We start from the raw sequence: 15,173 nt of genomic DNA, 5'->3' as shown, positions 1-15,173 counted from the left end.
ACCCCCACGTCCGCCAGGGGTTCCGCGAGGGGTTCCACGCTGAGGGGTGTTGTGGCCTCTTGTCATTGAGGAGGGCGCTTGCTGAATGGGTGACAGTAGAGATCTCTAGACTTCGTGCACACTTATAATTCAAAGCTGACAGTGAACTATATTCAAATTAACACAGTGAATTCAAGTCAAGCAGTCTGAACGGCAATCCTGTTGAAGTCTAGTCTAGGGAGAGATCCCTGTGTCCATCGTCAGAATGAGTCCACCGAAGCGGTCCACGGAGGCATTTCTTCACGTGTTGTCACGCGTCACACGGCTCCTGTCCTTTCCGCACAGGGACGGCGCGTCCCGCTCACGTGCACAGCCCCAACCGCGTCGTTCCCCTTATGCTTGGCCTGTGACTTTTTCTCTTTTGTTTACGCTGTCATCATCCACCGCCGCACCCGCCCTTGTTCCGCCCGCTCCGCTCCGTCTTTTGTTCAACATCGAGAGCCTTCTAGCCTGAGGGACGACGTGGACGTACAAAAGAGCAGGGAGGACACGTACCTGCACGACAACGCACGATAACTTGCAAGCTTTGTGGCCACTCTTGGATAAAGGTCGACACAATTGACGCGTCGCACAAGGATCCAAAGACGCGTCGAGGACACCAGTCATTGTCCATCCTCACTCAAACAGTCACACTCACCCCTGCATAACTCCATCACATACAAAAGCCTTCACCCTCATCACCTAACATCTTACCTCGACACCATCAACTTCAACTAACGAATACCCTCGAAATGCCTCGTCAAGCCCTGTCCGAACTCCCGCTCTCTCTCTTCCTACCTACCCTCTTCCCTCAACCTCAGGCGCCCGTAGACCCCTCAAATCCCCACACACCCCATCCTGGTGCCTACATATCCAAGGTTCCCCCGTCCCCCGTACATCACCCAAGTCACCTGCACATACATGGCCTCAAGCGCCCGCACGAAGATACATCCCCCCGCATGGTTGCCAAACGGCGGCATCTGGAGGACACGATTGCGAGGGAAGAAGAGGTGAACGGAATCGCAAAGAGGCTGTTTACGGACTTGACACCACGCAAGGAGAGCACGCGGGTGGAAACACCCAAGAAGCCGAAGAAGGTTGCTCATATCCCACCGCCAGAGTCAACATCGCGGCCCATGCCACCACCCTCCACTCCTGGCAGGACCGCACCCCCAAAGACCCCAGCTGCTTCACTTTCTATGCCTTCGTCCACATCTAGTAACCCGTTGCTCACTCCTTCAGAGGACAACAAGGAGAACCTCCCGCCACGTCGGCGCCGTACGCACCCGTCATTACCCCTTAGCGCGGGAAAGACGATCACACCCAGCACACCGAAGGTATACTCTGCTCCGCACTTGGGCAGAAGTAATGGGAACGGCAAGGAGGTTGTTCCCCGTTTCGCGCACAAGCTATCCGGCAAACCGTCTACACCGCGCGAAATCGGGCGAGAGATGCTCATGGAAGAAGTGGACGAACCGGAGGAAGTGGATGACGTGTTTTAGTCCCAGAGCTGGCGGTCTGCCACTAGAGTGTAGGATACTCATGATACAGTACTGCTTTTGTATAGCATTTGTTTAGTTCGTCAGATGACCGGATATGACACGCTGAGAAGGCCATGATTATTGTATGCATTTACCTACTATCTGCAGTGCGTGTTCTTTCAACTTGCAATATTACCAGCATGGATCGCCAGCGATGTGCGCGTGCGAAAGCATGTTCCCACTTTACGTCGTGCCCATCATCACTTCCAAAAATAATATCGATATACAACAATTATCGTCATAGTCAGCAACCCCGCTCCTTCTCACCACTTCCCGTATGTACCATCTCACAGTTCTACGATGAGCAGGCCGGAGACAGCGTGTTCGCTTATACGAAACCGTCCGAACAGGTCGGAAAGTTCCAGGACTGCATGCTTGTGACACACTCTACCATGGGAATTGTCGTTTCACTCCCTTATATACGAAGATCGATACCGGTACCGGTGTCCGATTGGAACGTGCTTAGTGTGAGCATATCGACCGATTTCATTCTGAACACGAAAACTGATGGACCTCTCGTAAATTCGCCCCTGGTCGAGATCGTTACAAACCCAGAGCAAATTACGAATGGCTGCGCCGAACATATCCCGAATGAGCCGAGCCCCTTGGATCGTATCTTCCAGAAGCTAAGCTAGTAAGTACCTCGCCTTCTTCTTTCCCTTCAATCTTCCGATGCGCATGCTCCTCCTCTGCCCTGGCTTCCAAAAGCGAGATGTTCTGCGAAAGCCTGGAAGCGCGTTCGAGCGCGTTCGAAGACTCGGTGGGTTTCACCAAGATTCTCTTGTCATTCCAGGAGGTGTAACCGAGGGCGAGACTGCACGACCCGGGGTGAGACCCGGGCGATTGGTTGGATCTCTTACAATTGAGGGATCTATTTTCGCCACCAATTTTTCTTTCTATTAATCGGATCCTAAGGTATAGACTCCCCCACACGTTGCGTAGCCAGCCATTTGATTTTGAAGATGTTAGATTTACGGCAGATTCACCGCCTTCGACCGATACTGGAACAACAGACATCAGTTCTCGGCCCACCGGTTTAGTTGTTCTCAGCCAAAATCTCACCACTCTCCGGCCCCCGATCCCAAGCCGGCTCCTCACCATGCAACGGCATGTGCGGGAGGCGACGGCCGCCTTGAGGATGACAATTTGAATATTGCCTGCCACCCTAATCCCTGGAAACTGCGCCGAGCCTTCCGGGCGCTTCTTTCCCTTGTGGACCCTTTGTATTCCTCGTTCCTGATTGGGCGGAGCGCTTCCACACATGGGGGCGGCCATCTCGAGTGCGTGCCAGTCCATCGGGCGTGTGGTCACAGGGCTTATGGGGGCAAGCAGAGGGGTAACCCAAACCTCTACCTACTCTCCCCCGGCTTCTATAACTGCTTGTGCCTGTGCCACTCTCTCAACGCTTCTCCAACTAGGTTCGCTCATCTCTGGGACTCTAGATGCATCTCGCTGCTATGGGCGACGTGAACCGGCCATATTGAGTTCGTTCTCCCACGCAAGCATGCATCCATCGATTCTCTGCATCAATTCTTGCGCTTCTACCGCATGAGCATTCACACAAGAACACCATCTCATTAACTACCGCAACAACATCTTCTTCGTTCATCGCTTTGCACTATCTTCTCGCCAATCTTAAGAACCATTCCTTCAGTATCGTCTCGCCACCCCTGCCGACAATAAACACTTGACAACCTTTATCATCGCAGTCAAGCATTCTCCCCCCTCAAAGTTCAACGACCAACGATGTCTAAACGCCCTGATGTATCCCCGATCACTCCCGGTACAACGTCAGCCATGATGTCCTCACCTCACTCCCCGCGCGGCGTCTCGTTCCACTTTGCCCGCCCCCCAACTAGATCTTCCGGTGATGCCATCGAACTCAAGTCCCTCCCCCCTCAAGAACTTTTCCTGGAAGAGAGCGAATGTCCGTATCCTCCGTTACCGCTGCAGAGGACGGTCACCAGTGTCGTCACTGTGAATCGGGACCTGGAAAAGCAGCTTGTACGAAAAGTAGGCCGTGAGGATCAGGAAAGTAACAAGCAGCTGACAGTCCGAGGACAGTTCGACAGGCTGATTTTGCCCATGCTGATGTTGGTCTATTTCCTCGGTTATCTGGACCGCGCGAATCTGGTATGTTGCTGTGGCCGCTAATACGGCACCAAACTGACTTCCCATAGGGTAATGCCCGAATTATGGGCCTCCCCGACGACATCCTCGATGGTGATCCAACAGGGGTCAAATTCGCACTCATAAATACCGCTTTCTACTTGTACGATTCTACCCTCCCTTCCGAAAGATCTAGGCGGTAACATACTTGGACAGTGCCTACATAACCTTCCAGTTGCCTGCCACAATTATGGGCAAGAAGTTTTCTCAGAATTTCTGGCTCGGAGTCGCCGCAACTGGTTGGGGGTTCTGTTGTGCGATGCAAGCCCTGACCTATAATTTTGCGAACATGTTCATTGCCAGGTTCCTGGTAGGGCTGTTTGAGAGCATGTTTAGTCCGAATATCTCGTTGTAAGCCTCCCACAGCCATCCCTTTTACGCGTTTCACGCTGATCGTTCGCGAAGATACTTCACCTACTTCTTCACCCGGCAGGAGATCGGCGCCCGCTTGGGCACCTGGTTCTCCTGTGCCTCTCTTGCGGGTGCCTTCGGTGGTCTCATAGCATTCGGGGTGCAGCAGATCAATTCTCGAGTGGAGAACTGGCGCCTGCTCTTCATCATCGAAGGCTTCCCAGCCGTCATCGTCGGCCTCTTGTGTATCAAGATCCTGCCCGACCGGCCGGACACCGCCACCTGGCTGAACGAGGACGAGCGGCAGCTTGCGGTGATGCGTATGAGTCGTGGAGGCCTGAAAGAAAAGCCGAGGACGATCAACGCCCGACATATTTGGCTCGCGGTGCGCGATTGGAAGATATACGTCTACGGCGTGGTGTACTTCGGTGCTGCCTCGGCGGCGAGTGCGTTGGCCGCATTCCTGCCTACTATTGTGCAAGATTTCGGATACGTCGGTGCACAGGCGCAGCTGTTTTGTATGTTCGATGTTCGCTATAATTTATCCAGGTCACTAATATCAGGTTCACAGCTGTTCCACCTTACGCTGTGGGGGCAGTAGTGCTCATCATAACGATGCCGTTTTCGGACCGCCTGGAGTCACGCGGCATTCCCCTAACATTAGCAGGGCTCCTAGGAGGGACCGGCTTCCTGTAAGTGTCCTGGTCAGAACCCTACCTACAGGTGTGTTGACATGACATCCAGGCTTCTGATCGTATCGGAGAACGTTCACGTGCGCTACGTCTCAACGTTTATGATCTGCGTAAGTCCTCCCACACTCATTCAATCCAGACTAACCATGAGGTAGACATCAACATTCACAAGTATCGGCCTTGCAATTAGTTGGTTTCCTTACAACATTGGCTCAGAAAGTAAGCGCGCGGCGGGTATTCCGCTGTTCCAGGCCATTGGCCAATGTGGAAGTGTGCTAGGAGCAAACTTGTTTCGTGCGTCTCTCCCATGGTTCATTGGCGTGGGCTGACTCTGTGCGATGATAGCCAACGCGGAAGCGCCACGATATTTGTGAGTTTTGCTCACGGTGTTGCATTCCTTCGCTGATTTGGTGTAGCCTCGGCTTCGGCGTGTCCTGCGGGCTGTTGTACCTGACGGGGTTCTGCGCATTGTGCCTGACCGTAAGTTCATCGTCAGCTTTCCTAGCGAACCCTCACAGTCTACGGAGGCATATTACCGCTACGAGAATGCACGACGAGATCGGCAGTACGGCCAGGCCGACCGGAACGCCGCAGTGGACACGAGTGAACTAGCCGACAACGTAGGTCCCCTTTACTGATCCATATCCACCCTAGACTGACCCCTTCATAGGCCCGCGACTTCCGCTACACTGTATGACCTCCGCTCAATATTTTTGGTATTTTCGGTTTTCTAGGCATTACCCTTCACTTGGGCTACCAGTCTTGTTTGGATTTTCAGCCGAAGGGCTTATACCCCTGTAGCATTAATGCACGACCTATTAATGTACGCTGTTCTACCTCTGCCCTGCTCCTGCGCGTGCTCTCTGGCACATCTCGCGTTCGCGGTCAAGTCTCCGTCCCAAACATCCGCTTGACTTTATGACACGTCGCTGCCGAGCCGACACCCACAGCGAGGACAAGCCCAAGATCGACAACAAGCAGCATCACCCCACCGAGCATGAACCGGGGGGCGAAGACCTTCCATACCATCAAGTGCCGGCGAAGCCAGGCTGCGGAGGCGGCGCTGCTCAAGGCGAGAAGGGAATTGGTGAGGGAGAACCCGATACAGGATTTGAGCGTGTCGGGTAGGACGTGGACTTTTCCTGCGCTCGTGTTTGCGTTAGTGTCAGCGCTGGTGTTTTTGACCTTCTCCGGCTGGGATGTCGTAATAACAGGAGAGACCTGCCACATGGCCAACAACGGCACCGCCAGCGCAGACAGGAATACCGGTCCCGCAAAGTTCAGCCCAACAAGAAGCGGGGAAAAGGGGTATGTAACAGCTGGGAAGCCTATGAACGCAGATTTCCACTGGATGGTGGACATGACTGCCTGATGGCCTGTGGTGAAGAATAGGAGCTGACCGAGGAGGGCGAGGGTGGCGATTTCTGTTATTTTCGGCCCTGTTGCTGGGGAGAGGGAGGATAGGCGGGCAGCGTCTCGCCCCGCGTCGGTCTGCTCCAGCAGGGAGAGGAGGGCGAGGAGCCATAGGACGAGTACTACTTGCCCCGTTAGCTGGGTGGCAGCGAACAGGAGTGCGAAGAAGACGAGGAGGAACAGGAGGTAGAGTGCACCATAGGCGTTCGAGTAGCCCAGCACTATGAGCTGCTTCCCTTGTCGTGGGGAGGAGGGAGGAGGCTCAAAGAGCTGCAGTTCCACACAAGGGGGTGCGACGGCCCACCCTGCATACCCGGCGAAAAGAGTTGCACTGAGGCTGATGCGGGCGAAGAGCATCCTGAACGCTTTCAGGGCGGGGACGCGATCGGGGTTGAGCCCGCGCCAGGACTCGAGGTGTTCTATGAGCCAGTACAGGGCTGAGGCTAGGAGTGCGGGACGGAGGTAGTAGGATAGGAAGAGGGGGGCTGGGCCGCGGTCGGATTTGGACTGGGAGAGGAGGAAGAGGATGGCCCGGGGGAGGAGGAAGGCTGCCGGCAGGGAGAGAAGAAGGATCACGCTTGGGGAGACGGGTGTGGTGGAGGATGCATAGAAGGTGACGTGACAGTTGGGATGCTGTTCTTCTCTGCAGACGGTGGAGATGCTCATTAGCCGTATGCAGCCTGCGAGCAGGAGGGAGAACCCGAGCAGGCGGTATTGCAGCGTCCTCGTCGGGGCGGAAGGAGCGGACAGGAGGGTGGGGAGCAGCAGAGTGAGGAGGAAGAAGGGCACAACGTGGTCTTCCCATAGGATGAAGGAGTTGGAGGAGAAGGAGACGGCGTGGAGGGTGATGATGCCGAATGCGAGGAGGGCGGGGAAGGATAGTTTCGGCAGCAGTAGCGGGGTGTACGGGAGGAGCAGGCTGAGGAGGAGCAAGACCGCACTACCGAAAGAAGTCCCGAAGAGCATCCAATCCGAGAGGAGGACCTTTTCAACCATCTGTACACTCACGAACCGCTTGACTGCCCACCCAGCCAGAGCACCCCCAGTAGCACCTACGCCCGCCCAGCTCAGCGCGCGCCTCACCAGCTCATCCCAGGCGAGCCGATGCGTCAGTGTCCTGTACAGCGCGCCCAGCACGCCGACAGAAAGCGCGAGGACGCCCAGGCCAAGGCCAATCATGAGCACGTCAAACTGTGCCCAAAGAGAACGGCATGTTTCGAGTGCAGAGCGGACGAATGCGTGTTGCGCTAGGATACGGGCTGGGTCGCCTGCGCCTGTTCCAGCGTTCGCCCGGCCAACACTCTTCGCTGTCACCCATTCCCTTTCCAAGCCGTCCCAAGCCTCGTCCAGCTCCCCACCGGCCCCACTAGCTCTATAAGCCAAGAAGTACTCCCAAATCTGGGCGGCGTTAAGCCGTAACGCGCTTTCCAGCGCTCCAGGGCGCCAGAAGAGCTCGGGGATCACGCAGCCCAGGTTGTTGAACGGGATCGGGAGGCCGAGGAGGAGGGAGAGGGAGGGCAGGAGGTCGATTTGCTGGACTGAGCGGGCTGGGGCTGGGGATCCAGGGTAGGTGGTGTATGGTGTGAGTTCGCTGGGGAGGGGTGAGGGAAGGGTGTGCAGGGCTGCGCCGGGGGAGTACAACCACGTCATGGTCGAGACTTCGAGTACCGAGTCTCCGCCATGGTCGCCTTTTGGGTCCATACCGTGATCGCCAAGGACGACGAGGAGCGTGTCATCTTGTAAGAGATCGACAACTTCCCGTAATAGGTTGTCCATCTGGCGCAGCTTGGTCGCCATGGCTGGGTGGTCTGGACCGAGCCTGTGGCCGACATGGTCAACCCCCAGGAAATGGGCGACGAGGAACTGGAATGGCTGGTCTTCTGCTTTGCTTCCGGGGGGGAATTGGTTACGCAGGAGGGGTAGGAGGGAACGTGTGACACCCTCGTCGACTGAATGCAGGTCCTCGACGTTGAAGCTATCGAACGGGTGCGTGAGGTTGGGCGAGAAGGAAGACGGGTAGATGGATAGCCATGTGTCGTCCCCCATAAATGCGCGATTTGGGAAACGAGGAGAAGACGCAATTTGATGTATTATGCTGTCTTCTTCTATGCTTGAAGAGTGAAAGTTGTTCCCTTGGTCAATGAATGTTGGGAGTGAGCCTGTTGTGATCGCCTTTAGCCTCTGGAGTGTGGTAGTAGGTGGGTCTGAGTATGAGTGAAATAGGAATGAGTTCTGAGGGTATTCAGCTGTGATCTCTGAGGGCACAGTAAGGATAGAATGATGATACCCTGAATGAGGTGAAGGTGGGTAAGGTGTGACAAAGTCATATCTCAGTGCATCGATGATGATGACCAGCGCTCGGTTGTGCGTCGGTGTGAGAGTGGTGGTAGCGAGTGAAGGTGCAGTGTTCGACAGTGCCAGACGAGATAGTAGAAATCCTCGAGTAAATAAGAATAACCCAGTGAAGTGTAAGTAGCAGATGTATAAGAGCAGTAACACTCCTAGTACATGTCCACGTAGTATTGCCATAGTCACAGTAATGAGAAGAACAAGCGCTCAACTCAGGGTCTCCTCCTCCTCCTCGAGCTCCTCCTCCTCCTCGAGCTCCTCCTCCTCCTCGAGCTCCTCCTCCTCCTCCTCCTCCTCTTCATACTATGGACCCCTCCTATCACTGTCAACAATGCAAACAGCCTTTCACTCTCGACCTCTCTCTCACAGATATATCCCCTTCAGCATACGATATAATCGCACCGTCTCCTTCACCTTCACCCTCACTCTCTCCTCGTCCTCCAGCAGACTCCTTCGTTCTCCTACAAGACTCCTCCTTTCCTCAACCCCCTCCCCCTCCCCAACCGCGAGAAAAGGCAACCCCGCGCGCACAGAACCTCCGCCATCTGCCCAAGCTATTCGATATCCTCTCTTCCCGCACAGGTGTCGACCACCCTCTGTGCGCAGAATGCACCCACTCCCTGATCGACGGGCTTAACAAGCAACTCGACGAGGCCCGGCGAGAGAGAGACGGCTACATCGCCTTCGAGCGGGAAGCGAAACGAGAGCTAGAGCGAGGCAGAGCAGGGGTAGGGGAAGAAGCGAGCCACTTGGATAAACTGAGGCAAGACGAGAGCGCCGCTGTGCTCGAACTATCCGCTGCGGAATCTGAGCTCCAGAAGCTGGAACATGAGCTCGCGGCTCTGCGCTCCGAATCTGATGCTCTGGACCTAGAAGAACGCGCTTTCTGGGCCGAACAAGCCAGTACGCAAATCGCGAGTTCCACCCTGCGCGCCTCGCTCTCCTCCTTACGGTCTGCGATCCGCACTTCGGAAAGAGAGCTCGACGCCCTCGAGCGGACGAACGTATACGACGACGCCTTTTGCTTGGGGAGCGACGGGGTGTTCGGGACGATCAATGGCCTCCGGCTAGGGAGAGCGGGGACGGTCGTCGTTGACTGGTCAGAGATTAACGCTGCTTGGGGCCAGACGCTGCTCCTCTTACACACGCTGGCGCGCAAGCTGGAATTTACCTTCGACGGCTGGGAACTGCACCCTCTTGGATCCTTCTCCCGGATCAGCAGAGCGGGGAAGGACGATTCCTATGAACTGTATGCGAGCACGGACATTGTCGTCACGAGGTTGCTCCATAATAGGAGGTTTGACTACGCCATGGTCGCTTTCCTGGATTGTCTACGACAAGTAGTGGAGTTTGTGAAGAGGAAAGACTCGACTTTGGATTTCGTTTATTCGTTAGTGCCCCTTCCTTCGTCGAACCTGATCCACGTGAACTGACGGCCTCTCCAGCATAAACAAAGACAGGATAGGGGACGCTTCGGTCAAGCTCCAGTTCAGCCAGGAAGAGACTTGGACAAAATCGATGCGGTATATCTTGGTCGTGCTCAAGCGGCTGTTGAGGTGGGTGGTCAATATGGACACTTAGCCCGGTGGGGTAGTAGACGCTTGAGACGGGGTTTGTGGAGGGAGAAGCGGACGAGGACAGGAAGAGAGGAACCCTTGCACTGTATCTGTATTTCATGTAACCCCTAGATAGGACTAAATGTCTAACGTCTTTCCGAAATCCGGTCTATCGAGTACAGCTCGTCATGCACGCCATCTCGCATGCTATACAACAACATCGACATCGACATCATCGACATCAACAACGTGAACAAAAAATCACGACCCTGATCGGAAGCTCCCAACATGCACCGACTCGCACGTACTCGCTTATTTGGACGCCTGGTCGGCGTGCGTGTTCAGGTGGCCGTGAAAGGCCGTATCCCCTCTGTAACTAGAAGGCAGGAAATCCGGTTCCTTTCTCACGCCACGTTCACTGCAAGCATCAGCACAGGTAGAGAAAGGCAGAAGAGGAAGCAGACAGGCAAGGAGGGGACAGACGTACATCTCATCAAAGGCTTTCATAAGATCGTAGTTGATCTGCTCGCTGACCACACTGTCAAACTTATAATCCGGATGGGAGCGGATAAATCTCCTCATCCAAGATGCGCATGTCATGAGCGAGCCTACCGCACAACATCAACGTCGTCAGTACCTCCAACTTGTACTCAAGGTGAGAGGGAGGGGGGGGGGCATACCGTTCGCTCGACGCCTAACGACGTCCAAGTACTTATACAAGCTCCTCTTCGTATGAAAGTCCACGTCTAAGGAATTCAAATACACCGCAACGACGCCAAACAAGCCTGGGAAATAGCCTTCCTTTCCATTGACGATCTCGTCCAGCGTCATGAGCTCGTATTCTTCTTCCACGGGTCCGCGCTCCGGGAGACCGGGGGAGGGACAACGGGATTGGGACGCCGAGACGGGGCGGGAACGTTCGTCTTGCGTGTGCTGGTGCTGGTGCTGATGCTGGTGCGTGTGCGTGTGGGGTGGGAACCCGTTCGTGCGTGGAGGACTGATAGGACTCAGAGGGGTGAGAGGCGTGTGTACCGCTGAGGTAGGGGGTGAGCTCCCCCTGCTCGGACCTGGAGTAGCTGCGGGCGTAGCTGCAGGGGTAGGGGTACCCGTCCAACCCTGACCTTGACAAGCCTCGACCGCGTGCCTGAGCTCAAACGCCCGATCCTGGGGATACACGAATTTCCTAAACCAAAACCTGTCTTTCCTAGCCGCGTCCCTCTTCTGGGCCGTCTTCATATTCTCGTCCACTTTCGAGATAGGGATGTAGAAATTGAGGTCGAAGCTCAGGATGGCCCGGGAGAGGAGGACGATGAATATGCAGAAAGCGGCGTTCTCGTAGTCCGTGACTTGGACTTCCATGCTGCGGAACTCGACGCGCCAGCCGATAGGCGAGTTGGCCGGCGGGGGCTTGAATCGCAGGGTTTGCCAATTGGTGGATTGGATGTTCTCGAAGTGGTCTGTGGAGTTCAGGTCGTCTTGGTCGATCATCTCGGAGAAGATTACGAGCGGGTCGCGGATGAAAAGGTGGGCGATGTGCTTTGAGAGAAGGTCGTCTAGTCCTGTTTGGAGTAAGTGGGCTGGCTTCAAGCAGCGGGGAAGGGGGAAAGAGGAGGACGCACCGTGATCCCGGAGACGGTTGTAGATCCCTTCGTCGATAGGCAGCGGATTGTCGTTATACTCCGGCCGGTTGTTGTAGTCCATAGAAAGGTAGGAATCGACACTATCATACCGGCTCTTCGGGATCCTGTACCTGTCATGTTCCAGTGGCTTGGAAGGAATGAGCACTGCACAACCCCCTGCTGTGGGAAACGCACCTTCAGCCCGCGCTCTTCCTCTGTCCGATCGTCTACCGCGTCGCGGATGACGTTCCACCTACAGTCCACGTCGGACAAGTAACCCCTATAAGCCGGTGCCGCAGCCGTAAGTGCCAACTACACGCGTTCATCCCCGTATCAGCCCCCAACCCCCAACACCAACAAACAAGCGCACCATGATCGGCCCCACAGGGATAAGCGCATCATACACCCTCCTAGCCTCATCGACGTTACACGCCTGGAACGTCATCTGCAAGCAACAACATCCCATGCCAAACCCCATCGCGTCCATATAGATGTGATCTGGGAGCGCAGCGCCGTCCTTCGCCTCGCTGTCCCCTGGGAACAGCGCTCGGTCCCACGGGATTGTAGGGTCGATAAAGGGCTTGGGGGTGTGCGTGTCCTCGAATATAGGCAGGTTGATGGCGACTTTGTGTCCTCGCCTTCGGCGGATGTTCGCCGTGAGCGTGCTGTGCAGCGTTAGCCCAAATACGACAGCTACGACAGAAGCAGGGGAGACGCACGGGAAACGGGCAAACGGGTTGGTAATCTCCGAAGGGAGGAACAAGCTCTGGCTCTCCTCGCTCTTCGGCTCAAAGTACGGTTCCGTAAACTGGCCCTGCGTCCCCAGCCGAGGGAAAGACGTGACAGTCAAAGGCACCTCGTTGGGCTTGAGATGGCGGCGGGCGATCTTCCGCCTGTAGCGCATGTTCGCTTCCACCGTGAGGAGTTCTTTGAGCGAGCCGGTGTAAGGCTTGCCAGGGGTGGACTCGAGCATGAACCTTCCGTATTCGGGGTGGAACGTCGGGATCGGAGGGCTGTTCCTGTCAGCATCTATCCTTCCCCAAGGGAGAGGGAGGGGGGGACTAACGTATCAGGCGACTTCTCCTCCTCGAGCTCCTCGACAACATGCGCGAGCTTCTTGAGGATCTCGCTCTGCCTCAAGCTCAACCTCGCCACCTTGTGCTCATCATCGAACGCCACGACCATGTACTCGATCTCGTCCCCCCAGAGGAGGTCGTCGCCTTCCCTCGTCTTGAGACGGTCCCATGCATGGAGGAACTGGGTGATTCCGTGTTGGCGTACGTGGTCGTGGTAGGGTATGCTGTCTGCCCAAGCGAGGGGAGTACCGAGTGAGAGGAGGCCCATTGGTGGTGGTGGTGGTGGTTGGTGTTGAAGAAGAAGGAGGGATATGAATGAATTTATATCCTTTGTATGAGCCAGCAAGAGTGGACAGATGATACGGATGCGAACGCAATTCGGAGACGACCGTCGCCCGCAGAAGAGACAAAGGAATTGTTAGTTGATATCCCCTATGCTGGAATGATGTTATTTGTCAGCGTGCTTCCCTTTGTTCGAAGCGGCGATAATCTTTGAGAGGGAAAACAACGGACCCGAACAATTTCCACTTTTTGAGGGCGCATTCCATATCGGGTACAATCACATAACACATGACATAATCAATATTCGGCACTTTTCACGGCACCGCGTCTCACTGCCTTCACCCTTGCTTGCCACCACCACAGGTACTCTAGTGCTGACCATGGCATCCCTCTTGATGCAAAACGAAGCGCTCGTCGCCTCCCTCTCCCTCCCCATAAACCTCACTCTCCTAGCCAGCATCGGATTCCTCATCTACCGCCTGGTCTGGCCCTGCATCCCCTCCCCTTCCCGCATTCCCACATCCTACAAATCCGGCTATTCCTGGATGCCAGAAAAGCATCCCCAGGTAGCGTTGTTCAAGCAGTACACACCGGTAGAATTGGAGAAGTATAATGGTGTGAAGGAGAAGAGGATATTGCTCGCTATTGCTGGGAAGGTGTTTGACGTTACTGCCGGTGCGGGGTTTTATGGTCCTGGTATGTGAACCTTGCTAGGGGTGCGATGGGACTGATGGGATGGCGTAGAGGGACCGTATGGGAACTTTGCGGGAAGGGACGCCTCCCGAGGGATGGCAAAACAGTCGTTTGACGTCGGTCTGTCCCCCCTTCTCCCCTTCTACCTGTGACTAGGCTTACGAAAAACAGAGATGCTAACTCCCGTCGACGCGCCTATCGACACTTTGCAGGACCTGACATCCGAAGAGCGGGCGAATATGAAAAGTGCGTCTTTCTCGCCTTGCTCTGGGAAACAGATTTCGTTTACGGGTTTATGGGGGAATAGGCTGGAAAGAACATTTTACGAACAAGTATATCGTTGTTGGGGAATTGGTCGAGAATGGGACTGCTGTGTAGTGCTCTTTTTCTGGTGGCATGAGAGGAGCACGCCCCTATGTGTTGTTTTCGCTTGTATATTTAACTTCCCACCGCGCGTTGCGCGTGAGAGCGTAAAAGTCATCCATTCGAGCCAACATGTGAGACAATATATGACCAAAGAAAGAAGATGAACCAGTACAGGATCATAGACCGCCACCTGAGCTAGCGGTAGGGGTATAAACTGCCTAGAACGGCTTAGGCTGCTTGAAATCGATCGTGATATCGAGACATGTCTGATGGGTGTCAGCTCCTTCCTACTAGCAAAGGAAGGTAGACGCACCATATCCTCCTCATCGGCTGTAAATCCTCGTATTTGGATCGCATACTTGACTGTACGTACATATGCCGTCAGTTTAGGAGAGGGGCCGGGGGGAAAGGGGGTGGACGCACACTTAGGGATCTCCCGGGGTAACTCTACAGTCTGCGTGATCTCGTGATACCCTTCATCGATCGGACACTGCACGGTAAAGTTGTTGTTCACCCTGCTGCAATCAGCCACGCACTACGCAGGAAGGGAAGAGGGACGTACGCTTCTTCGCACAGGTCGAACCGCTTTTTGAGGATGATAACATATCCCGCTTTGACAAGCACGTTCGCATAGGCGCCGTCCTACCCCCACCGCACACAACATCAGCTCTCTCCAACCCTGGCTCAGGGGAGGACGCACCTCGATAAGCCCATTAACCTTCCCAGTCCCGTGTAGGGTGAGCGGTTTCCCCGGCTCTGGCGGGTCCGGGGAGACCTCCAAAGTCTGAACGTTAACCAAGAAGCTCTCGTCCCCTTTCCCCCAATCCCACCATTAGCACGCACGCACGCACAGGGGAAGGGGAGGAAGAGCGTACCACAGTCTTTCCAAGCCCAGGTTGCTGGGACTTGGACTTGGGCTTGTTCCTGCGGGAGGACGAGCTGCAGAGGGTTCCACGCTGCTGCTGCTGCTAAGGTCGCGAATGCTAGATAGTTGAGGAGCATGTTCGTTATCTCCAATGAGGTGGAGAGATAGGAGTAGGAGAAAGAG

General features: G+C 55.2%; 7 protein-coding genes across 7 annotated transcripts; 4 read left to right on the top strand and 3 right to left on the bottom strand.

The window, feature by feature from the left end:
• The first annotated feature begins 442 nt into the window (after positions 1-442).
• DACRYDRAFT_20899 (uncharacterized protein) lies at positions 443-1,589 on the top strand. Its single transcript, XM_040772131.1, has one exon. The coding sequence runs from the start codon at positions 978-980 to the stop codon at positions 1,518-1,520; it is 543 nt and encodes a 180-aa protein (XP_040631226.1). The 5' UTR covers positions 443-977; the 3' UTR covers positions 1,521-1,589.
• Positions 1,590-3,469: 1,880 nt separating this feature from the next.
• DACRYDRAFT_64040 (MFS general substrate transporter) lies at positions 3,470-5,598 on the top strand. The gene is made up of 12 exons (XM_040775748.1): positions 3,470-3,572; positions 3,624-3,692; positions 3,740-3,831; positions 3,885-4,079; positions 4,134-4,597; positions 4,651-4,771; positions 4,824-4,881; positions 4,927-5,065; positions 5,117-5,141; positions 5,188-5,251; positions 5,299-5,391; positions 5,442-5,598. Exons 2-12 carry the CDS (start codon positions 3,645-3,647, stop codon positions 5,466-5,468), a joined length of 1,326 nt encoding a protein of 441 aa, XP_040631225.1. The 5' UTR covers positions 3,470-3,572; positions 3,624-3,644; the 3' UTR covers positions 5,469-5,598.
• Positions 5,599-5,623: 25 nt separating this feature from the next.
• On the bottom strand, positions 5,624-8,713 carry DACRYDRAFT_76742 (uncharacterized protein; the record flags this gene model as incomplete). Its single annotated transcript, XM_040776223.1, has 1 exon — positions 5,624-8,713. The coding sequence occupies one exon, from the start codon at positions 8,711-8,713 to the stop codon at positions 5,657-5,659; it is 3,057 nt and encodes a 1,018-aa protein (XP_040631224.1). The 3' UTR covers positions 5,624-5,656.
• On the top strand, positions 8,325-10,114 carry DACRYDRAFT_87560 (autophagy protein 6; the record flags this gene model as incomplete). Its single annotated transcript, XM_040776816.1, has 3 exons — positions 8,325-8,378; positions 9,049-9,923; positions 9,979-10,114. The coding sequence occupies 3 exons, from the start codon at positions 8,325-8,327 to the stop codon at positions 10,112-10,114; spliced, it is 1,065 nt and encodes a 354-aa protein (XP_040631223.1).
• An 80-nt stretch (positions 10,115-10,194) lies between these two features.
• DACRYDRAFT_20897 (glutamate-cysteine ligase catalytic subunit) lies at positions 10,195-13,054 on the bottom strand (the record flags this gene model as incomplete). Its single annotated transcript, XM_040772130.1, has 8 exons — positions 10,195-10,507; positions 10,577-10,697; positions 10,770-11,648; positions 11,709-11,856; positions 11,904-12,020; positions 12,079-12,373; positions 12,428-12,721; positions 12,775-13,054. Coding segments are annotated over 8 exons (2,240 nt in total), but the record flags the coding sequence as incomplete, so codon positions are not given.
• Positions 13,055-13,420: 366 nt separating this feature from the next.
• Positions 13,421-14,254, top strand: DACRYDRAFT_20896 (cytochrome b5). Its single transcript, XM_040772129.1, has 4 exons — positions 13,421-13,762; positions 13,811-13,879; positions 13,931-14,005; positions 14,067-14,254. Exons 1-4 carry the CDS (start codon positions 13,447-13,449, stop codon positions 14,135-14,137), a joined length of 531 nt encoding a protein of 176 aa, XP_040631221.1. The 5' UTR covers positions 13,421-13,446; the 3' UTR covers positions 14,138-14,254.
• Positions 14,230-15,151, bottom strand: DACRYDRAFT_20895 (uncharacterized protein). The gene is made up of 6 exons (XM_040772128.1): positions 15,001-15,151; positions 14,826-14,938; positions 14,688-14,767; positions 14,549-14,640; positions 14,439-14,488; positions 14,230-14,391 (listed from the first exon to the last, which is right to left on the bottom strand). Exons 1-6 carry the CDS (start codon positions 15,125-15,127, stop codon positions 14,344-14,346), a joined length of 510 nt encoding a protein of 169 aa, XP_040631220.1. The 5' UTR covers positions 15,128-15,151; the 3' UTR covers positions 14,230-14,343.
• Positions 15,152-15,173: the final 22 nt, after the last annotated feature.

This window comes from Dacryopinax primogenitus (assembly GCF_000292625.1).
Source record: "Dacryopinax primogenitus strain DJM-731 SS1 chromosome Unknown DACRYscaffold_4, whole genome shotgun sequence".
Classification (NCBI taxonomy): domain Eukaryota; kingdom Fungi; phylum Basidiomycota; class Dacrymycetes; order Dacrymycetales; family Dacrymycetaceae; genus Dacryopinax; species Dacryopinax primogenitus.
This window is presented reverse-complemented; position numbering and strand designations above follow the sequence as displayed.